This window comes from Chiloscyllium plagiosum, unplaced genomic scaffold (assembly GCF_037043375.1).
Source record: "Chiloscyllium plagiosum isolate Xiang-an unplaced genomic scaffold, Cpla_swu_hap1 HiC_scaffold_4, whole genome shotgun sequence".
Classification (NCBI taxonomy): Eukaryota; Metazoa; Chordata; class Chondrichthyes; order Orectolobiformes; family Hemiscylliidae; genus Chiloscyllium; species Chiloscyllium plagiosum.
The window spans coordinates 144,288,668-144,313,039 of NW_028270142.1; the positions used below are offsets into that span (position 1 = coordinate 144,288,668).

A 24,372-nucleotide genomic window follows, 5' to 3' on the forward strand; every position below is an offset into this window, starting at 1 on the left:
TTTTGGATTTAGCGTTAAGGTTCATTCTCTGTCTCGGGTAAAGGTAATAGTTACTGCAGTCTAACCAGACCATACGGCTGCTCCCTTGGGTAGAGAGAGACGATTGGGTGTGGTTTAACCTTAGGGTCACCACTCCTCAGGCAAGGGGAGAGGTTGAGGAGAGTCCCTCATGGTAATCTCAGCCGGTGCGGGAATTGACCCCACACTTTTATGAAACCATGAGGGGCATGGATGGGGTGGATAGCCAAGGTTCTTTTCCCTGAGGTACTGGAATCCAAAACTAGAGGGAAGAGGGGAAAGATTTAAAAGGGACCTAATGGGCAGAATGGTGACTCAGTGGTTAGCATGCGGCCTCACAGCACCAGGGACCCAGGTTCAATTCCAGCCTCAGGCAACTGTTTGAGTGGAGTTTGCGCATTCTCCCCGTGTCTGCGTGGGTTTCCTCTGGATGCTCCAGTTTCCACCCACAGTCCAAACAGTTGCAGGTTAGGGTGGATTGACCATGCTAAATTGCCCGTAGTGGTCAGGAATGTGCAGGTTAGGTGCATTAGTCAGGGATAAATGTAGAGTAACAGGATAGGAGAATAGGTTTAGGTGGGAGACTCTTCAGAGGGATCAGTGTGGACTTATATCGTCGAAGGGCCTGTTTCCACACTATGGATTCTAGGGTGGTACGTGTATGGAATGAGCTGCCAGAGGAAGTGGTGGAGGCTGGTACAATTACAGCTTTTAAAAGGCATCTGGATGGGTATATGAATAGGATGGGTTTAAAGGGATATGGGCCAACTGCTGGCAAATGGGACTAGATCAATTTAGGATATCTGGTCAGCATGGACAAGTTGGACTGAAAGGTCTGATTCCGTGCTGTACATCTCTATGACTCTATGGTGTCACTCTATGGTTTAAATCACCTGAGCTGATTGATCAGATGACTCAGGCACAGATATGAATGGACACTTGCTGTAATGTGCACATGTTCCAGCAGTATCTCCCTTTATAATTGAACATGGTCTGGGTATCACTGGGGAAATTAACATTTGTTGCCCCGTTTCTTGTCTTGCTCAGCCATTTCAGAGGGCAGTTAAGAGTCAACCACATTTCTGTCACAGGGAGGCAAAACCAGGTGAGGATGACAGATTTCCCTCCCTAAGGGACCTCAGTGAACCAGGTAGTAATTGATGTCAATTGGTGATAATCTCATGGTCACCATTAAGTTATATTTCAGCCACTTGAGCTTAAATTCAAAACTAAACAACAATGAACTGTGGACACTGAAGATCGGAAACAAAGTGCTGGAGAAACTCAGCAGGTCTGGCAGCAACTGTGGAGAGAGAAACAGTGTTTTGAGTTCAATGACCTTTCCTTGGGAAGGAACAAAACTGGGGAAAGGGTGGTATTTATGCTGATGAGGGGGAGGGTGGGGGGTCAGGTGTGTGTGTGTGTGTATAGAATACATGGAGATGGGGTCCAGAGAGAGAAAAGGGATAAGCAAACAAAGAGATAGCTGATTTTAAGCTGAGAGAGAGAGAGAAAGATAAGCACCCATGAGAGGTGTAAATATTTGAAAAAGGTTTGGGGGACCTTGGGGTATGGGGGAGGGTAACAGACAATGTTTGGAAATTGTTAAACTCAGAGTTGAGTCCTGATGTCTGTAAGGCACCTGGACAGAAGGTGAGGTGTGGTTTCCCCCAACTTGTGTTGGGACTCACTGAAACCCTGCAGCAGAGACAGGGATGTTGGCTGGGTAGCACAGTGGGCTGTTGGAGTGGCAGGCACCTGGAAGCTCAGGGTCTTTTTTACAGACAGAGAGGAGGACACATAGTCACGTGCCATCTCCCCAGTGTAGAGCAGACCACATTGCAGTAAAGTCAACGATTTTTCTAAATGTTAATTTTCCCACCCTGGTGTCAGTCTATCCCCAGTTGGTTTCAGTTCTGATGAAGGGTCGTTGGAGTTGAAGCGTTAGCCAGTGATCTGAAACAAAAACAGACATTGCTGGAGAAACTCAGCAGGTCTACAGCTCCTCTCCACAGACTTGCTGAGCTTTTCCAGCAATGTCTGTTTTTGCTTTAAGTCCAAGTCCGGGTGGGATTTTGACTGATATCTGTGGATCGTTAGCCCAGGCCTCTCTTTATTACAACACCGAGAACAAATGATTACATTATCAGTCCCCCTTCCTTGTCATTCTGTAGCTCCAAGAAGTTACTGATACACATTAAGTGTCTATTACATTCGTCATGGAGAGTTAAGTCTGGTCATTAACAGTGTAAGTACCCTGGTAATGATGGGATAATTTTAATGATTGGTGATCAACCTCTCTGACCCAGAATGTTAACAAATTATAAACTTGGAGACTCATTTCTATAGGTTGAGAAGTGTCACTAACTTTTAAAAATGTTGAACTTTAGGTGTTTTTTTTTTGCTAATTTTGCTTCCCTTTAGAGTCATAGAGATGTACAGCACGGAAACAGACCCTTCGGTCCAACCCGTCCATGCCAACCAGATATCCCACCGCAATCTAGTCCCACCTGCCAGCACCCAGCCCATATCCCTCCAAACCCTTCCTATTCATATACCCATCCAAATGCCTCTTAAATGTTGTAATTGTACCAGCCTCCACCACTTCCTCTGGCAGCTCATTCCATACACGTACCACCCTCTGAGTGAAAAGGTTGCCCCTTAGGTCTCTTTTATATCTTCCCCCTTTCACCCTAAACCTATGCCTTCTAGTTCTGGACTCCCCAACCCCAGAGAAAAGACTTTGTCTATTTATCCTATCCATGCCCCTCATGATTTTATAAACGTCTGTGAGGTCACCCCTCAGCCTCTGACGCTCCAGGGAAAACAGCCCCAGCCTGTTCAGCATCTCCCTATAGCTCAAATCTTCCAACCCTGGCATCATTCTTGTAAATCTTTTCTGAACCCTTTCAAGTTTCACAACATCTTTCCGATAGGAAGGAGACCAGAATTGCACGCAATATTCCAACAGTGGCCTAACCAATGTCCTGTACAGCCGCAACATGACCTCCCAACTCCTGTACTCAATACGCTGACCAATAAAGGAAAGCCCTTTGTGCATCTATCTTTTCCTCTTTTTATATCTCTTTCTGACTTGAAATCACCCAATTAACATCTCTGTCCTTCCTGTTCCCCTCTCAATCTTTTTAATGCTGCTCCCATTACAAAGCTGGGAGAGGTGTTGAACTTTGAAAGCAGAACACATGTTCTCAACTTTAATAATTTTCAACCCGAGATCAATAGATTACTGTCAGACAAGGATATTGAGGGATTTTGGAGACAAGACAGAATTAAGATACAGATCAGCTGTCAACGACTGTGAGAATTGGGAGCAGGAATATGCCATTTAGCCCTTCTGGGCTAGTCTGCTGTTTTGTAAGACCACCGCTGACTTATTTCAGTTTTTTAAAAACCTGTCAATTCCAAATCACTCTGACTTGGCCTTGAGTGTACACAGTGACCTAGTCTCCACATCTTTAGTGTTAAGTATATTAAAGGTTGAAATAGTCTTTTTTTTATCAGGAAATGAATCAAAGGTAAAGCCTCCACAGTCTGACCGGATCAAGGATTGCTGTTGCATTACAGAGAATGACTGGTAGTGCTTTAACCTGAGGGTCACTGTGCCTCGGGTGAGGGGAGAGGTGGAGAAGGTGGTGAGCATAGCCGGTGGTGGGAATTGAACCCACCCTGTTGGCATCACTCACTGGCCATCCAAGCTAACCTCTCTCCAAGTAATCACGGGGAAAAGGCAGGAAGGTGGAGGTGAGAGTTATCAGATCAGTCGTGATTTCAGTGAATGGTGGAGTAGACTGGAGGGGATCAATGGCTGTAACATCTTATAGTCTTATCACAATGACTCACTGTGTTAAAGCAGTGGATCCTCATCTTGCCTCTGGTTCTTACGCTGATTGCTTCAGCTTTGTCAGCTCCCGGGAGAACAATCCCAGACGAAATGTGTTGGTGTTATAGAGTCATAGAGGTATACAGCATGAAAACAGGCCCTTCGGCCCAACTGGCCCATGCCATCCATTTGTCAAAATTTAAACTAGTCCCATTTGCCTGCATTTGGTCCATACCCCTTCATACCCATCCCATCCATTGACCTGTCTAAATCTTTTTTAAATGATGACATTGTACTTTCCTCTCTGTGTGAAAGAATTGCCCCTCTGGACCCTTTTGTATCTCTCCCCTCTGACCTTATACATCTTGTGCATGGCTCTCATGATTTTATAAACCTCTATAAGGTCACCCTCAGGCTCCTAAGTTCCAGGGGAAAAAGTCCCAGCCTGTTCCACTTCTCCATATAACACAAATCTTGCCAGCCAGCTAGCATCCTAGTAAATCTTCTCTGCACTCTCTCTAATTAGATGGCAGCTTTCTAGGCTGTAATGTCCCTGAAGGAAGAGGATGTCCCAACGGTTTGTGATCTTCTCTCTACTCCAGCGTCCCCTCAAAAACTGACAAATGCTGTCATATTTCTAACCAACTATTGTCTTTTCAATTTGGTCTTTACCAACTTGCCTGATCAACCACAATCTCATTGAATGGGAGAGCAGACTTGATGGGCTGAATGGTCTACTTCTCTTACATTGTCCTCGAACACATGGTCAAACATCTCCAAGCACCTGGACTCGGAGGTACACCAGGAGATATTGGGGCCAGTGATCAGATCCTTGGTGAACAAGGGCAGCTTCAGGAACACAGGTACAGGAGGAGGCCATTCAGCCCATTGGGTCTGCTCTGCCACTCAGTATGTTCATGATTGGTCAAACTCTTTGATGCCTTTTCCTCTGCCCACCTTGCCCTCCATTGGGAGTCTCCTGCTAATAATTTAAAGATCATTTTGATGGACAGAGAGAGGAATGGATCAAGACATTTAGGGGGAGTTTGAACCCCCAGCAGGTATCTGTAGGGGCAGCTGTCATTGGTAGAACAATGGAATCTGCGAATGCTCAAGATATCAGGATTGAGGGAGCACCGAGAGCTGTCAGGGGTAGGGTGGTGAGACAGGAGGAGTTTGCAGAGATAAGGAGGTGAGGTGGTCACTGGGAGGAGTATATTCATCAATAATGTTGACTGGTTCACTCACAAACAATCAGGACAGTAAATGCGAGTTGCTGCGGAACAGGTAGTGAGGCTGTGGAACTGGTTATCTGGCCACCACAGTGGATGCACAGCCGTGCCACACTGTGGTGTCTGCCCCTGGTCCCACCTGAGGGCATGGATAGTCGGGCCGACACCCCAGTGTGTACTGAGAAGGGGGGAGCTGAACTGTCATAGAGATATACAGCACGGAACCAGACCCTTCTGTCCAACCCCGTCCATGCCAACCAGATATCCCGACCCAATCTATCCCAATTGCCAGCACTTGGCCCATATCCCTCCAAACCCTTCCTATTCATATACCCAAGCAGATGTCTTTCAAATGTTGCAATTGTACCAGCCTCCACCACTTCCTCTGGCAGCTCATTCCATACACGTACCACCCTCTACGTGAAAAAACTGCCCCTTAGGTCTCTTTTATATCTTCCCCCTCTCACCCTAAACCTATTCCCTCTAGTTCTGGACTCCCTGACCCCAGGTAAAAGGTCTTGTCTATTTATCCTATCAATGCTCCTCATGAATTTGTAGACCTCCTATAAGGTCACCCCTCAGCCTCTGATGCTCCAGGGAAAACAGCCCCAGCCTGTTCAGCCTCTCCCTGTAGCTCAAACCCTCCAACCCTGGCAACATCCTTGTAAATCTTTTCTGAACCCTTTCACGTTTTACAACCTGCACTATTGCCTGGAAGATAAGACACTAAACCAAGACCCCATCTATCTGCTTGGCTAAATGTAAAAGATGTCAGGGCCATGGGAAAAAGATCATTTCATGTGGGCTATTCAGCCCATCGGGTCTTCTCCTCTATGCAGTGAGATTATGGCCGATCTGATAATGCTTAGCTCAGTTTATGATGCAGAGTGATGCCAACAGTGTGGGTTTAATGTCTGCACTGCCTGAGGTTACCAGTGAGCCAATGCCCTAGTGGTATTATCGTTGGATTGTTAATCCAGAAACTCAGCTAATGTTCTGGGGACCTGGGTTCCTCCTGTTCCTGTGTTCCTGAAGCTGTTGGAATTTGAATTCAATAAAGAATCTGGAATTAAGAGTCTAATGATGACCATGTATTAATTGTCAGGGGAAAAAACCCATCTGGTTCACTAATGTCCTTTAGGGAAGGAAATCTGTCATCCTTACCTGCTCTGGCCTACCTGTGACTCCTGACCAACACAATGTGGTTGACTGTTTCCTGCCATCTGGGTAATTAGGGATAGGTTCTAGGTTCTGGCCTGGACAATGACACCCTCATCCAAAGAATTAAATTAAAAAATCTTTCTTGCTCACTGTGTTGCCTCACCTTGAGGCATGTTGACCCTCAGGTGAAAACACCACCAGTTATCTCTCTCTGTCTCTCCAATGAGAGAGCAGCCTCATTGTACTGAAGCACCTTTTCACTCAAGAGCAGCACATTTATCCCCAGTGTATATCACAAATAGATTGTTAATCCGTCGTTTAACCATATTTATCGTAGAATTCCAAAGTGAAGAAGCAGGCCCATCAAGTCCACACCAGCCCTCCGAAACGCATCCCCCCCCCCCCCCAGGCCCACCACCCTACCATAGCACTGTAACTCTGCATTAACCATGGCCAATCCACCTAGCCTGCACACTATAGGATAATTTCCCATGGCGAAAGTGAGGACTGCAGATGCTGGAGATCAGAGTCAAGATTAGAGTGGCGCTGGAAAAGCACAGCAGGTCAGGCAGCATCCTGTTCCTCGGATGCTGCCTGACCTGCTGTGCTTTTCCAGCGCCACTCTAATCTTGACGATAATTTCCCGTGGCCAACCCACCCTAGCCTGCCCTCCTTTGGACTGTGGGAGGAAACTGGAGCACCCGGAGGAAACCCATGCAGACACGGGGAAAATGTGCAAACTCCACACAGACAGTTGCCCGAGGCTTGAAATTGAACCCAGGTGTGAGGCAGCAGTGCTAACCTCTGAGCCACCGTGCCGTGCCCATTAGATATATCGCCATTTATAATGTAAAAGAAGCTGTAGGCAGAATATGTGAAGCTGATGCACCTGATGGGGAAGTAGGTGCTATCTTCAGAGAAGGTGTGACAGTGAAGTTTAGCTTTTTGATGAAGAGTTGTTTGTGAGGGATGGTTCCACTCGCTGCTCACTCTTCCGAGGTGCCTTAACAATCTCCTGGTTGGGTCGGAAAACCGAGTTTCCCCAGACCCCCAAGAGTTGTAAATGGTACCAGTCACGTCCTCCCTTGCTGACAGGGTGATTGGTAAATAGAGACACTGCCAAATTAAAACTGCTGCCAATTTCTCTTTTTAAAAACTCCTTATCTTTTCAGTTTGATGTCACATTAACAAATGGAGGAAATTTTTCCGCCAGGAAGTGAAGGGTAATAATTTATGATGAAAGGATTTACAAACTCTGGATGCCTGCATCAATAAAAAAAGATTAAATTAAATGATTTGTTTGTGTAAAATCTAGGCTATTATTTGAAGATAAGAATATAAGTGTACAAGGAAACCATTAAAACAATTCATCTTAATTAATTGAATTTTGCAGACAAATTGGTTGATATCACATTCTGTCATTTCACAGCGATCATTTCCATGTTTCTGTTAGTGGCCGATATAAGCTCTTTGGAGAGATCTTCCATGCTCTGCCATCCAATTTTGTTCCACCATGGCCATTTCTGAAAATCAGATTGTACAGAAGAAGGCGTTTCAGCCCATTGAATGGCCTAGCCATCTGGTTCCCCTCAGCCTTGGATGGACATGAGCATCTAGCACTGGTCTCACTGGTAAAACCATGAATGAACTAGGGAAGCAAAGTTCAGGTCAGTCTAGGTCACCCGATGATTTGGAAGTAAGAATGAGGATTCTACTGCTGATGGGAGCCAGCCTATCACAGAATTGTTACCGTGCAGTATGAGACCGTTTGACCCATCATGCCAGGACTGGCTGTATTATCTAGCACCAATCTGCCTTTTCCCATTTCCCTGCACACTACTATTGAGCAAAACAAACTCCATCCCACTTGAATGCCTGAATTGAAACTGCCTCCAGCACATTCCCAGACCAGCCAGATTTATGAAGAATATTATGATTAATTTGATTACAGCTACTGGGAAACAATTATCAAGCACAAGCATTGAACTCTACCAATGAAAACTCTAACCTCCTTATTAATGCCCTGTACACATACACACACAATCTCTCTCTCTGTCACACACACTCACACACACACAATCTCTCTCTCTCACACACTCACAATCTCTTTCTCTCTCTCACACACATGTACACAAACACGCCTACACACTCTCTCACACAAACGCTCACACACGTATATACAGTCTCTCACACGCAGACACTTTCTCTCACACACACACATGCAAACAAACACACACATACATATATACTCTCTCTCTCTCACACTCGCACATATACACAAACACACCCACACACTCTTTAACGCAAATGCTCACACACACGCGGAATAATAGGCATCTGTGGGTGGAGGGAAAGAGTGCAAAGGCAGTTTAATGGTTCCTGTTCACAGGACGTGCTCAGATGATCCTCACTCACCCTTCTCCAGGTATTTTCTCTGACATGCAGGAGACATGGGGTTTCAGGTTCACACTCACAAAGACGCTGGCTTTTTAATTGTTGAAAAACCACTGTTTACAGCTACTTGAGCTGCTTTCTACTCAAGAGGAAAAACACCTCCCTCCTTCTCTCCCGCCTCCCTCCATCCTCTTTCCCTCCCTCCATCCCTCTCTCCCTCCCTCCACCTGGGAGCCAATCACATTGCTGTTGTCAGGCAGAAAGTCTGTGCCATTGATAATGAGTCACCACTCCACAGACCAATCAGCTCCTTGTTGCCATCTGAATCTCTATTTGTTCTCAGCCTCTGGCCCCAGCTTGTCTGTAACCAGGTTTTCCCCAAGGCCTGAACAAGCAGCTGTGTAAACATTGCCTACAAAGAGGATCGGCTTACGTGCTTTTTCAAATTGCAGCAATCCTTCAAGGATCCTTGGCTTTTAAAATAGTGATTTTTCCCATTTCAGTCCACAATGAAAAACAGAACAAAATAAAAAGATAAGGTCCTTACTCTGAGTTGAGTTTGATGGGGATGGATAGCAGAACGTGAGGTAAAAAGCTGATGAAATCGTGCACTGGATCCACTGTTGCTTGTCATTTATAAAAATGATGTGGATAAATCTTAGACATGGTTAGTGAGTTCGCCCATGACAACAAAATTGGTAGTCATGATGTGGAGATGCTGGTGTTGGACTGGGGTGGACAAAGTTAAAAATCACACAATGCCAGGTTATAGTCCAACAGGTTTAATTGGAAGCACTAGCTTTTGGAGCGCTGCTCCTTCATCAGGTGCCTGTGGCCACACCCTCTTTATGAAGCTCTTCCTGAGTGCTACAAAGCACTTACAGCTCACAGGCAGGGCCCACTGAATGAAAGAATTGAGATGGCACCAAAGGAGGCCAGTCAGTCATGTCTGCACTGGCTCTGCGAGACCCCAGCCCCCGCCCCGTACCCCTGTACATTCTTCCCTTTTCAAATAACCACCTACCTCACTTTCGAATGCTTCGATTGAGCCTACTTCCAGCAGACCCACAGACAGCGTCTTTCCAATCCTGACCCTTCACTGCCTTTTCCTCAGTGGTCGCCTTTGTTTCCTTTGCCGATTACCGTAAGTCTGTCTTTCCTGATTCTCGATCTGTTCACAAGCAGGAACGGCTTCTCCGTATCTAGCTGGCTGAGACCCCTCATCGTTTTGACAGCCCTTCTCAAGTCTGGTCTTAGCTGCCTTCTCTCCAGGGAGATCAGTCCCAACTACCTCCACCCGTCCTCATCGCTGAAGTTTCTCATTCCAGAAACCCTTCTTGTCGATCTTTCGGCAAAGTGTTTTCACTCCACACCTGTCCTTTGACTCCTCCTTGATCTCACCCTTTCATGATATCCTTCTGTTCCCTTCAGTGTTGTATTTGTCCAGCATGCCCTTAAATGTACCAACACAGCTCACCTCAACCACTCACTGTGGGAGCGATCTCTACATTTCCCCCTTCCCTGGCAGAAGGAGGGTCTCCTGATGGGATTCATTAATATTGTCTTACCTTTACGGCCTCCATGTTCAGGTTCTGCTTTACACCACGTGAACACCATGAAAACGCTAGTCCAATGAAGGGTATGTAGGTTAGCTTGGTTTTTCAGGAGGCTAAGAGGTCGGCACAACATTGAGGGCCGAAGGGCCTGTACTGTTCTATGTTCTCCTCTGATCAGCTTCTGAATAGTCATTCAGTATTACAGAACACCAGTATTGCTGAATAAAGACATGCTTTGCCTCAGCTTTCCCTCTTCTGGTCATCAGGACAATTTGCAAGAATACCAGCTCAAGGAGAGAACTAACGCTGTGTTTTTCCCTTTGACTTGGTATTCTCAAAAATAGTCCTGATGAGTACAAGAGAGGACAAAATGTGTTTTTATTCATTTTCAGAATATTGATGGCCCCTGATAGACCATAAAGACATAGGAGCAGCAGTAGGCCGTTCAGCCCATCGAATCTGCTCCACCATTCAATGAGATCATGGCCGATCTGATAACCCTCAAGTCTACTTTTCTGGCTTGTCCCCGTAACCCTCGATTCCCCTTCCTGATTAAAAACCTGTCTGCCTCAGCCCTGAATATCCTTACTACCCCAGCCTCGTCAGCCCTCTGTGGTAAAGAATTCACTCCTCTCTGAGAGAAGAAATTCCTTCTCATCTCTGTCTTAAATGTGCGACCCTTTACTCTGAGATTATTCCCTCTGCTCCTAGGCTCTCCCACAAGAGGAAACAACCTTTCCGCATCTACTCTGTCAAGTTGCGTAAAAATCTTCTTTTGTTATGGACCTCTCTCATTCTTCTAAACCTCAGTGAGTACAGGCCCAATCTCCTCATAGGACAATCCCTGGAGATCAGCCAAGTGAACCTTCTCTGGACTGTCTCCAACGTCAATCTATCTTTTCTTAGATAAGGGGCCCAAAACTGTATTTATCCCAGCTTGGGTCTGATGAGTGCTTTGCACAGTTTTATAAAGTCCCCATTCTCTTTGAAATTAAGGCCAATATTCTGCTTGCCTTCCCACGCCCACTGATCTTGGCTGCTAACCTTTTGTGGTCCCCGTGTCTTGCTGATCCGCCATGTAAATAATATTCAGCTCCTCTATTCTTTCTGCCAATGGGAAAATCTGCCATTCACCATTATATTCCATCTGCCAAGATTTTACCCATGAATCTGACCAGTCTATATCCTTCTGCAGACTCTTTATGGCATCCTCACCACTTCTAGCTATTATTGTGATGTGGAAAGATGAACCAGTTTTCTTTGACTGCAGAGAACAGAGAGACAGCTCCTGTGCTGGTAGAGATCTGACCAACTCTCTCTGTATCTTGTTCCCAGCCCCAGGCTGCTCAGTTATCTGAGAATCGTTCAAACAGTTATTGGCAAGCAAAAGGTTTCTGTTGTTGATAACTTGTCTCTAGGCCATAGACCAATCTACTTCTCGGTGGTAACCACGGCCACTTCTGCACACAATCCCTCAGCTGCAATTCATAGTGGGAAGGCCTAGTGATATTATCGCTGGACTGTTAATCCAGAGATCGGGGTAATGTCCAGGGGACCTGGGTTTGAATCACTCCATGGCAGATGGTGGAATTTAAATTCAATAAAAATTTGGATTACCATGAATCCATTGGTGATTGTTGGCAAAACCCATCTGGGTCACTCATGTCCTTTAGGGAAGGAAACTGCCATCCTTACCTGGTCTAGCCTACGTGTGACTTCAGACCCACAGCAAGGTGGCTCAGTGATTAACACTGCTGCCTCACAGCGCCAGGGATCCGGGTTCGATTTCAGCCTCGGGTGACTGTCTGTGTGGAATTTGCACGTTCTCCCCGTAGCTGCGTGGTTTCCTCCCACAATCCAAAGATGTGCAGGTTAGGGTGGATTGGCCATACCAAATCACCTATAGTGTCCAGGGATGTGTAGGTTAGGGGCATTAGTCAGGGGTAAATGAAGGAGAATGGGTCTGGGTGGGTTACTCTTCGGAGGGTTAGTGTGTCTACCTGTTGGGCTGAAGGGCCTGTTTCCACATTATAGGGATTCTAAAGAAAGATTCAATGTGGTTGACTCTTAACCGCCCTCTGGGCAGTTAGGGATGGGTAATAAATGCCAACCTATACAGAGACACCCTCATCCCATGAATGAATAAAACAAAGAACTCAAACTTGCCTTTCCACCTGTTTCTCAAAAGTGGCTATAGTAGGTTCCCTCTCCTCATCCAAGTCATGACTGTATATTGCATTGTAGCTCAGTTGACTGGATAGCTGGTTTGCGATGCCAACAGTGTTGATTTAATTCCTGCACAGGCTGAGGTCACCATGACGGACTCTCCTTCTCAACCTCTCCCCTTGCCCGAGGTGTGGGATTCCCCTCTGCTTAAACCACCACCTCTCTCTTTCTGTCTCTCTCTCTCTCTCTCTCTCTCGCTCTCTCTAGTGAGAGATCTGTCCTGTCGGATTATAGTGACTTTACCTAATGTTAATAATTGTGGGCCCAGCACTGATCCCTCTGGTTAGAGGTTGTCATCCTGGAAATGCCCCACTTATCCCGATTCTCTCAATGAGTGAGTCAATTGCCCTTTACTGGGAATATGCGACACTGGGGGCAATACAACATCATGGGCTCTTAGTTATGAAGTAGCTAACTGCGTGGCACCTTACCAAGTGCCTCTTTGTGCCCTTTCTTTGTGGTTTGCTGTACCTGCTGCCGCTCGATGTTGGCGTGTTTCGGGTGGGGAGGAGTTGGCATCCCGCACTGACCTGTCTCCGCTCTCTCTCTCTCTCTCTTTGCAGATGGTGCTGATGGTGACGATGACCCCACCTGCTCGTGGCCCCCTTCATCTCCGTCCAGCAAGGACCACGCCTCACCCAACCCCGGGGACGCGGGAGACTTTGGGGAGGAGGAGGGGGTGCCCGGGCTGCCGTACCCTTGCCAATTCTGCGAGAAGTCCTTCAGTCGCCTCGGCTACCTGAAGCATCACGAGCAGAGCCACAGCGACAAGCTGCCCTTCAAGTGCACTTTCTGCAGCCGTTTGTTCAAACACAAGCGAAGCCGTGACCGCCACGTTAAGCTGCACACCGGCGACAAGAAGTACCACTGCAGCGAATGTGACGCCGCGTTCTCCCGCAGTGACCACCTCAAGATCCACCTGAAGACCCACACTTCTGCCAAACCCTACAAGTGTGCCATCTGCCGCCGGGGCTTCCTGACCTCCAGCTCGCTGTACGGGCACATGCAGGTCCACGACAAGGCCAAGGAGAGCGGGCAGGCGCTCTCGCGGCTGGACGACTGGAGGCTGCACGACTCCCAGAAGTGCAGCCAATGCGAGGAGGGCTTTGACCGGCCCGAGGAGCTGCAGAAACACATCGCCGACTGCCACCCAGAGTGCTCGCCCAGCGAGGATCGGGAGAGCTGCCAGTGCCCCTACTGCCCGGACCTCTTCCCGGAGGAGAGAGGTCTCCTGGCTCACCTGGAGCGGGCACACGCCCGGGGCAAGGCCGGGTCCTGTTGCGGGGCCTGTGCGGAGCGCCCCCTGTCGGCGGGAGGACCCTGCCCTAACCCCGACGGCCCGCGGCCCCCTTCAGAGCCCGGTAACCGCAGCAACAGCCCATCCACGGTGACAGTGGTGGGCTACACCTCGGTGTCCAGCACCACACCCGACTCTAACCTCTCGGCGGACAGCTCGTCCGCTCCGGACCCCTCCCTGCAGCCCGGGAGGGGCCGCACCAAGAGGCGGGAGCTCCAGCCGCCAGCAGACGGGGCTGGGGGCCCGGCCCTGAAGCGGCCGAGAGCCAGCTACAGCTGCCCCCACTGCCACAGGCAGGTCTTCGGGAGCCTGTCGGGCCTGGTGGCACACCTGAAGAGTGCCCACGCCGAGCAGCCAGAGCAGCCTCACCCCTGCCAACTCTGCCTGGAGGTGCTGCCATCCCTCTACAACCTCAACGAGCACCTCCAGCAGAGCCATGAGGGTCTCCAGGACTCCCCTCCCCTGGCCAGCACCACCCCGGCCCTGCTCTACCAGTGCAACTTCTGCCCCCAGGCCCTCAGCGATATCAATGGGCTGCAGGAGCACATCCGCTGTGCACACAGCTATGGCAGCTTGCTGACCAAGGACAGTAATGCCTTCTTCTGCCCGCACTGCCTGATGGGATTCCTGACCGAGGCCTCGCTCGATGAGCACATCCAGCAAGTCCACTCTGAGCCTGGCGCTGCCCGCTTTGACTCCCCGCTGCTGACCAGCTCCAAGGAGGCTGTGGTGGAGGTCTTCTCCTGCTCCTACTGCACCAACTCGCCCATCTTCAGCAATGTCCACAAGCTGCAGAAGCACGTCAAGGAGAACCACAAGAACATCCCCCTGGCCCTCAGCCACAACAACCACCACCTGCACCACCTCCACCACCTCCATCACGGCAGCAAACGCTCCAGCCGCGCTACCAGCCCCCTCTCGCCTCTGAGTACCGAGCAGTCCTCGGCCAAGGGGCCTCAGGGTGCAGCGGGCACCGCCCCCTCGCAGCCCGCCGGCGAGTATTGCTGCAACCAGTGCCCGGGGACGTTCGCCACCTTCGACAGCTTCCAGGCCCACCTGAAGACCCACGCGGGCGCCGCCAAGGCTGCAGTGTGCCCCCAGTGCCACAAGGAGGTGCCGTCCCAGGAGGCCCTGCTGAAGCACGTCACCGTGCACTTCATGATCACCTCAACCTACTACGTGTGCGAGAGCTGCGACAAGCAGTTCACCGCCGTGGAGGATCTCCACAAGCACCTGCTGGAGATGCACACCTTCGTGTTCTTCCGCTGCACGCTGTGCCAGGAGGTCTTTGACTCCAAAGTGTCCGTGCAGCTCCACCTGGCCGTCAAGCACAGCAACGAGAACAAGGTGTTCCGCTGCACTTCCTGTGACTGGGACTTCCGTACTGAGACCGAGCTCCAGCTCCACGTCAGGCACCACCACCTGGAGCACCAGGGCAAGGCCCACAAGTGCATCTTCTGTGGCGAGGCCTTTGACACCGAGGTGGAGCTGCAGTGCCACGTGACCAGCCACAGCAAGAAGTACAACTGCAAGTTCTGCAGCAAGGCCTTCCACGCCATCATCCTGCTGGAGAAACACCTGAGGGAGAAGCACTGCGTCTTCGAGGGCCAGGCCTCAGACTGCGGAGCTAACGGCTCCGGTGAGCAGGCCCACAAGGATGAGGCAGAGCTGCGGCAGCTCCTGGCCAACCACCAGGAGGCGCACAACAGCCACGAGGGCAGCGAGGAGGACGTGGATGCGGCGGAGACCATGTACGCCTGCGATATCTGCGGCGCGGCCTACACCATGGACTCACTGCTGCAGAACCACCAGCTCCGGGACCACAACATCCGGCCGGGAGAGAGCGCCATCGTCAAGAAGAAGGCCGAGCTCATCAGGGGCAACTACAAGTGCAACATCTGTTCCAGAACCTTCTTCTCAGAGGGCGGGCTCCGCGAGCACACCCAGACCCACCTGGGCCCGGTGAAGCACTACATGTGCCCGATCTGCGGTGAACGCTTCCCCTCCCTCCTGACCCTAACCGAGCACAAGGTCACCCACAGCAAGAGTCTGGACACGGGCACATGCCGCATCTGTAAGTTGCCCCTCAAGTGCGAGGAGGAGTTCCTGGAGCATTGCCAGATGCACCCGAACCTGCAGAACTCGCTGACTGGCTTCCGCTGCGTGGTCTGCATGCAGACGGTCACCTCAACCCTGGAGCTGAAGATCCACGGCACCTTCCACATGCAGAAGACGGGCACTTGCCCCAACCCTCAGCCTGCCCCTCGCGGCTTGCCCCTGCAGAAACTCTACAAGTGCGCCTCGTGCCTGAAGGAGTTCCACTCCAAGCAGGACCTGGTCAAGCTGGACATCAACGGGCTGCCGTACGGACTCTGTGCCCACTGCGTCAACGGCACCAAGCTCGCCAGCCCGACGGTGGGCACTACCAGCCTCAACGGCACCCAGCAAGTCTCGGAGCAGAGCCCCGGCAACGGCAAGGGTGGGCCGGCCAAGAGCCGCTGCCTGAACTGCAACGTGAAGTTTGAATCCGACAGTGAACTCCACAACCATGTCCGCACCGTCCACGCTGAGCCAAGCCCTGACAGTAACCATCACCTGAAAACGCCCCAGGTCTCGCCAATGCCCAAAGGCAGCTCCCCGCAACCAGAGGAGGTAATTACACATCAAATCCCCACGACCCCCAAGGGGGCAGGGACCGGGATGGGGGCAATCTTTCCTTGCTGCCAGGGTCAAGGTTGGCAGGGCATGGGGGTAGATGGCATTAGCAGCCCAGTGGAGGATTCCACATCAGGTTTCTTGTGTTTCTTGAAATTTGCGAGATAGCATCTGCATTGGTGTGCACCCTCGCATTGACGGAAGGGTGTGAGATGGTGGGAGATTACAGAGCTCTGGGATGCAGTGGGATCTGGGTGTTCTTGTACACGTAGCACAGAAGGTTAGTCCGCAGGTACAGCAGCCAATCAGGAAAGCTCACACAATGGTACAGCTCATTGTGAGGGGTGTTGAAAACCCGAGTGGGGAGGTGGATGTGGAATGGGTTTTCCCCCTTGTGGGACAGTCTGCAACAAGAGGGCAGAGATATAAAGTGACAGGAGATAGGTTCAAGACTGAGATGAATGATTTGGATGTGAATATGAGAACATGCAGTTGGCACCAGAATAGGTGGCACAGTGGACAGTGACGAAGATTACCTCAGAGTACAACAGGGCATTGACCAGATGGGCCAATGGGCAGGAGAATGCTGAACAGAGTTTAATTTAGATCAATTCAACTCAATTCAGTTCAATTTTGGAAAGGCAATTAAGGGCAGGACTTACACACTTAATGGTAAGGTCCTAGGGAGTGTTGCTGAACAAAGAGACCTTGGAGTGCAGGTTCATAGCTCCTTGACAGTGGATTTGCAGGTAGACAGGATAGTGAAGAAGGCGTTTAGCACACTTGCCTTCATTAGTCAGAACATCAAGTATAGAAATTGGGAGCGGATGTTGCCGTTGTACAGGACATTGGTTAAACCACATTTGGAATACTGTGTGCAATTCCAGTCCCCGTCCTATTGGAAAGATGTTGTTAAGCCTGAGCGGGTGCAGGAAAGATTTCAAAGGGTGTTGTCAGGGTTGGTGGGTTTGAGTTACAGAGAGAGGCTGAATAGGCTGGGGCTGTTTTCCCAGAGGGTCGGAGGCTGAGGGGTGACCTTATAGAGCTTTAGAAAATCATGGGGGACATAGATAAGGTGAATAGACAATGTTTTTTCCCCAGGGTAGGGGACTTCAAAACTAGAGGGGCATAGGTTTAGGATAAGAGGGGAAAGATATAAAAGGGACCTAAGGGGCAATGTTTTCACACAGAGGTGGTGCATGTATGGAATCAGCTGCCAGAGGAAGTGGTGGAGGCTGGTACAATTACAACATTTAAGAGGCATCTGGATGGATAAATTAATAGGAAGGGTTTGGAGGGATATGGGCCAAGTGCTGGCAAATGGGACTTGATTAATTTCGGATATCTGGTCCATAATACCATAAGACATAGGAGTGGAAGTAAGGCCATTCGGCCCATCGAGTCCACTCCGCCATTCAATCATGGCTGATGGGCATTTCAACTCCACTTACCCGCATTCTCCCCGTAGCCCTTAATTCCTTGTGACATCAAGAATTTATCAATTTCTGCCTTGAAGACATTTAGCATCCCAGCCTCCACTGCACTCTGCGGCAATGAATTCCACAGGCCCACCACTCTCTGGCTGAAGAAATGTCTCCGCATTTCTGTTCTGAATTTACCCCCTCTAATTCTAAGGCTGTGTCCACGGGTCCTAGTCTCCTCGCCTAACGGAAACGATTTCCTAGTGTCCACCCTCTCCAAGCCATGTATTATCTTGTAAGTTTCTATTAGATCTCCCCTTAATCTTCTAAACTCCAATGAAGACAATCCCAGGATCCTCAGCCGTTCCTCATATGTTAGACCTACCATTCCAGGGATCATCCGTGTGAATCTCCGCTGGACACGCTCCAGTGCCAGTATGTCCTTCCTGAGGTGTGGGACCAAAACTGGATACAGTACTCCAAATGGGGCCTAACCAGAGCTTTATAAAGTCTCAGTAGCACAACAGTGCTTTTATATTCCAACCCTCTTGAGATAAATGACAACATTGCATTCGCTTTCTTAATCACGGACTCAACCTGCATGTTTACCTTTAGAGAATCCTCGACTAGCACTCCCAGATCCCTCTGTACTTTGGCTTTATTAATTTTCTCACCATTTAGAAAGTAGTCCATGCTTCTATTCTTTTGTCCAAAGTGCAAGACCTCGCATTTGCTCACATTGAATTCCATCAGCCATTACCTGGACCACTCCTCCAAACTGTCTAGATCCTTCTGCAGCCTCCCCACTTCCTCAGTACTACCTGCCTGTCCACCTAACTTCATATCATAGGCAAACTTCACTAGAATGTCCCCAGTCCTTTCATCCAGATCATTAATATATAATGTGAACAGCTGCGGCCCCAACACTGAACCCTGCGGGACACCACTTGTCACCGGCTGCCATTCTGAAAAAGAACCTTTCATCCCAACTCTCTGCCTTCTGTCAGACAGCCAATCCTCAATCCATACCAGTAGCTCACCTCAAATGCCATGGGCCCTCACCTTGCTCAGCAGTCTCCCGTGTGGCACCTTATCAAAGGCTTTTTGGAAGTCTAGATAGACCACATCCACTGGGTTTTCCTAGTCTAACCTACTTGTCACCTCTTCAAAGAACTCCAACAGGTTTGTCAGGCACGACCTCCCCTTACTAAATCCATGTTGACTTGTTCTAATCCGACCCTGCTCTTCCAAGAATTTAGAAACCCTCATCCTTAATGATGGATTCTGGAATTTTACCAACAACAGAGGTTAGGCTAATTGGCCTATAATTTTCCATCTTTTGTCTTGATCCTTTCTTGAACAAGGGGGTTACAACAGCGATCTTCCAATCATCCGGGACTTTCCCTGACTCCAGTGACTTTTGAAAGATCTCAACCAACGCCTCCGCTATTTCCTCAGCCACCTCCCTCAGAACTCTAGGATGTATCCCATCGGGGCCAGGAGATTTATCAATTTTAAGACCTTTTAGCTTTTCTAGCACTTTCTTTTGTAATGGCAACCATACTCAACTCAGCCCCCTGACTCCCTTTAAGTGTTGGGATATTACTGATATCTTCCCCTGTTAAGACTGATGCAAAGTACTTATTAAGTTCTCCTGCTATTTCCTTATCTCCCATCACTAGGCTTCCAGCATCAGTTTGAAGTGGCCCAATGTCTACTTTTGCCTGTCGTTTGTTTCTTATGTATTGAAAGAAACTTTTACTATCATTTCTAATATTACTGGCTAGCCTACCTTCATATTTGATCCTCTCCTTCCTTATTTTTCTCTTTGTTATCCTCTGTTTGTCTTTGTAGTCTTCCCAATCTTCTGATTTCCCAGTGCTCTTGGCCACTTTATAGGCTCTCTCTTTTTCTTTGATAGATTTCCTGACTTCCTTTGTCAGCCATGGCTGTCTAATCCCTCCCCGGATAATCTTTCTCTTCTTGGGGATGATCCTCTGTACAGTGTCCTCAATTTAACCCACAAACCCCTGCCATTTTTGCTGTACTGTCTTCCCTGCTAGGCTCTGCTTCCAGTCTATTTTCGTCAGTTCCTCTCTCATGCCCTCATAATTACCTTTATTTAACTGTAACACCATTACATCCGATTTTGCCTTCTCTCTTTCAAACTGCAGACTGAACTCTACCATATTATGATCGCTGCTTCCTAAGTATTCCCTTACTTTAAGATTTTTTTATAAAGTCTGGTTCATTACATAGCACTAGGTCCAGAATAGCCTGCTCCCTTGTGGGCTCCATGACAAGCTGTTCCAAAAAGCCATCCTGTAAGCATTCCATGAATTCCCTTTCTTTGGATCCACTGGCAACATTATTTACCCAGTCCACCTGCATATTGAAGTCTCCCATGATCACTGTGACCTTGTCTTTCTGACATGCCTTCTCTATTTCCCGGTACATGTTGTGCCCCTGGTCCTGACCACTGTTAGGAGGTCTGTACATAACTCCCACTATGGTTTTTTTGCCTTTGTGGTTCCTCAATTTCACCCACACAGACTCCACATCATCCGGCGCTATGTCATTCAGTGCCATAGATTTAATTTTGTTCTTAACTAACAAGGCAACCCCACCCCCTCTGCCCACCTCCCTGTCTTTTCGATAAGTTGAAAATCCTTGGATGTTTAACTGCCAGTCCTGACCCCCCCGGTAACCACGTCTCTGTGATGCCGACCACATCATAATCATTCACGATGATGGTCGGCGTGGAGGAGTTGAACTTCAGTTCTTTCCACAGATTGTTAATGTATAATGTGAATAGTTTTGGTCCCAACACTAACCCCTGCGGAACTCCACTAGTTCTGCATCCTGAAAGACCCCTCTATCCCAACTCTCTGCCTTCTGCCAGTCAGCCAATCCCCGAGCCATGCCAGTACCTTGCCCCTCACATCATGGGCTCTTATCTTATTTAGTAGCATCCTGTGTGCCACCTTGTCAAAGGCCTTCTGGAAATTCAAATAGATCACGTCCACTGGCTCTTCTTTGTCTAACTTGCTCACTACCTCCGCAAAGAATTCTAACAGATTTGTCAGATGTGACCACTCCTTGATGAACCTGTGGTAGCTCAGCCCTATTTTACTGTGTACCGTGCTTCCAAATACTCAATAATCTCATTCCTAACAATGGACTGTAAATCCGTACCAACCACTGAGGTCAGGCTAACCGGCCTGTAGTTTCCTGTCTTCTGCCACACTCCCTTCTTAAACAGCAGTGTTACATGACTCATTTACAACCGATTATTGTAAAAACCCAATCTTGGTCACTAATACCCTTTAGGGAGGGAAATCTGCCATCCTCTAGGTCCACACCATTGTGGCTGACTCTTAACTGCCCTCGGAAATGGTCTGAAGAGGGCAATTCAAGAGCAGTTAGTGACCAGTAACAATATGTTGCCCTTGCTGTGATGTCCATGTCCCAGGAAAGAATTAAGAAATAAAATAAATGTTAACCTGTCCAGCTACTGCCTTCCAAACTTTGCCGAGACGGTGATCTTCAGCAACTTCAGGAAGGATATCAGGGTTCTTTCATAATTCAATTGCATGACGTAATCATCGCTGGCTGGGCCCAACATTTACTGCCCGTCCCTAGTTGCCCCTTGAGAAGGTGGGGGTGAGCTGCCTTCTTGAACCGCTGCAGTCTACATGCTGTAGGTAGACCCACAATGCCCTTAGGGAAGGAATTCCAGGATTCTGACCCAGTGACACTGAAGGAACGGGCGATATATTTCCAAGATGGTGAGGGGCCTGGAGGGAAACTTGCAGGGGGTGGGGTTCCCATGTACCTGCTGCCCTTGTGTGAGTTCAGGGGTGATTTATTAGAATTGCTGCAGGGGTGAGGGTTTATTTTTGATATGAAAGTAAGATGGTGATACTGAGGCTGGTTTCCTTGGAGCAGTCAAGGTTGAGGGGAGATTGGCAGTGATACAGACAGTGACTGGTGTACCACAGGGACCTGTACTGGGACCCCAGCTACTCACAGTATATAATTACTAAATGGAATGTCCCCACGTTTGCAGATGACACAAAGCTGGGTGGGAGGGTGACCTGTGAGGAGGAAGCAGCAATGCTTCAATGTGATTTGGACAAGCTGAGTGAGAGGGCAAATGCATTGGTGGGTACAGAATAAGGTAGATAAATGTGAGGTTATCACTTTCAGAACAAAAACAGGAAGCTAGGTTATTATCTGATCAATTGGGGAAAGGGGAAGGGGCAATGGGACATGGGTGTCCTTGTATCCCAGTCACGAAAGGTAGGCTTTTGCAGGTGCAGCAGGCAGTGAGGAAGGAATATGGGATGTTGGCTTTCATAGCGAGAGGCTTCGAGTACAGGAGCAGGGATGTCTTACTGCAATTATACAAAGACCTTGGTGAGACCATGTCTAGAGTGTTGTGTGCAGGTGTGGTCTCCCTATCTGAGGAAGGATGTTCTGGCGATGGAGGGAGGGAAATAAAGATTTACCAGACTGATTCCTGGGAGGCAGCACTGATGTATGGAGAGGGATTGGATTGGCTATATTCACTGGCATTTTAAAAATTTAAGGGCATCTCATAGAAGCCTATAAAATTTTAACCAGACTGGACAGGGTAAACACAGGAAGGATGTTCCCGGTGACCGGGGAGTCCAGAACCAAGGGGTCACAATCTCAGGATAAGGGGTGGGCCATTTCGGACTGAGATACGGGGAAATGTCTTCACCCAGAGAGTGGGGAGCCTGTGGGATTCTCTGATACAGAAAGCAGTTGAGGCCAAAACATTAGATATTTTCAAGAAGGAGTTAGATATAGTTCCGAGGGCTAAAGGGATCAAAGGGTCTGGGGGAGAAAGCAGGAACAGGGGACTGAGTTGGTGGAGCAGGTTTGAAGGGCCGAATGGCCTCCTGCTCCTATTCCTCTGTTTCAATGTATCTGTGTACATGATTACGACAGGATTGTACAAAGTAATGGGACAAGGACTGAGGGACAAATTTAAGCGCTCTTTGGTAACAGTTCCGAGGACTCAACAACAAACCTGAGGGGTGGGGTCCTGACAGAAGCCACTCCCCTGTCTGTGATGCCCCACAGACCCCCCCCTCCCTAAACTGACACCTCACCCAGTGAATCCCAACCCAACCTGATCTCCCAGTGGCCTGGCTCGCTCCTCGATTCCAGCACCCACAGTTCCGGCAGCCGCCACAGTGGCACTGCTGAGCTGCTGAACCTCTGATTGGACAGTGGCTGTTGCCAGTCGCTCGCTGCTGACCTCATCGCTACCTGATCCCTCCCGAGATCTGGTTGGTCTTCCCAAAAAAATGGCAATGGGGGGGTTGGGGGTGGCGGTCTCTGAGTAAAAACAGAAAGAGCTGTGGATGCTGTAACTCAGAAACAATAGCAGAAAATTGCTGGGAAAGCTCAGCAAGTCTGGCAACATCTGTGGAGAGAAACCAGAGTTAACATTTTGGGGCTGGTCAATGAAGGTCTATCACTGGCTGTCCCATCCGAAGGTAGGGTTCAGCCTGAGGGTTTTTGCAAGAGGTATGGGGGTGGTGGAGGGGGTAGGTGAGGAGGGAGAACCATTCAGCAAAGTGGGTGCCTATGAGGTGCATCCTCCTGCCCACCAGGACAGAAGCAGAGAGGATTTCAAAAGGAAATGAGGGCAGGGGATGGGGGGGGGGGGCAATGGGACTGACTGGTTTGTTCCACTGTGAGCCAGCAGGCACTCGACGGGGCAAATGGCCTCCTTCTGTGTTAACCGAAGGGTAACGGGGAGTGGGGCAGGAAGATTGAACTTGAGGGCACCATCAAGTCAGCCATGACCTGATCGGATGACGGAACTCACCTGAGAGGCCGAATGGCCTACTGCTGTTGCTGTCCTGTTTGTAGCAAATCTCCCTTCACTCTGTCTGTGTCTGTGCACCTTTTGAGCAGCTCTCTGTTTGATTCTGGGTGCCAGCCCCCACCAGGTCAACTTGCTTGCGTGCGTTACCTTGGTGGTTTTTTTGTTGAAATGAATTCTCGGGAAGTTATAAATCTTGCTCCTGTTCTCTGGTGATCTCTGGAATCCCAAATCACATTAAACTTAATCATTCTGTGGTCCCTGTCCCCCTGAGCTCCTAGGTCATGTGCTTCTGTTAGTGCGCTAACTCGGTCTTGCTATGAATCCCGGGCTCTGATGAAGATTGTCACTGGCAGTTTCTCTCATGTATCAAGCCATGAGGCAGTCATGCATCAAGTTTAGCAATTCTGGCTCACAAACACTCCAGGGTTTCTCTGTTAATATTAGGTTATTTTGAAGTCTCTTGTTAAAATAACTTTCCTGTTCGCACATATCCTTCCTCGCTGACCACAATCTCCTCTTTGTCCTGAGTTAAGATTAGTAACAGCGTGAATTCACCTTATTCCAGGTCCAGGTGTCTTTTATATGGTTGACTACACCATCACCTTTTCAAGCTGTGTTCTTCGAACTGTAAAGTAGAGGGGGATGTTTTTATTAAGTTCATGAAATGCAGATGTCACTGGCATGAATGATGATTGTTACCTGTCC

At 48.9% G+C, this 24,372-nt stretch overlaps 1 protein-coding gene across 5 annotated transcripts in view; it reads left to right on the forward strand.

The window, feature by feature from the left end:
* znf521 (zinc finger protein 521) overlaps window positions 1-24,372 on the forward strand; it is a 496,625-nt gene that overhangs the window by 189,723 nt on the left and 282,530 nt on the right. For all 5 annotated transcript variants that reach the window (XM_043687613.2, XM_087986742.1, XM_087986743.1 and 2 more), the window contains exon 3: window positions 12,992-16,377. In XM_043687613.2, the coding sequence (XP_043543548.2) occupies window positions 12,992-16,377 (3,386 nt within the window). The remainder of the gene's footprint in view (window positions 1-12,991; window positions 16,378-24,372) is intronic.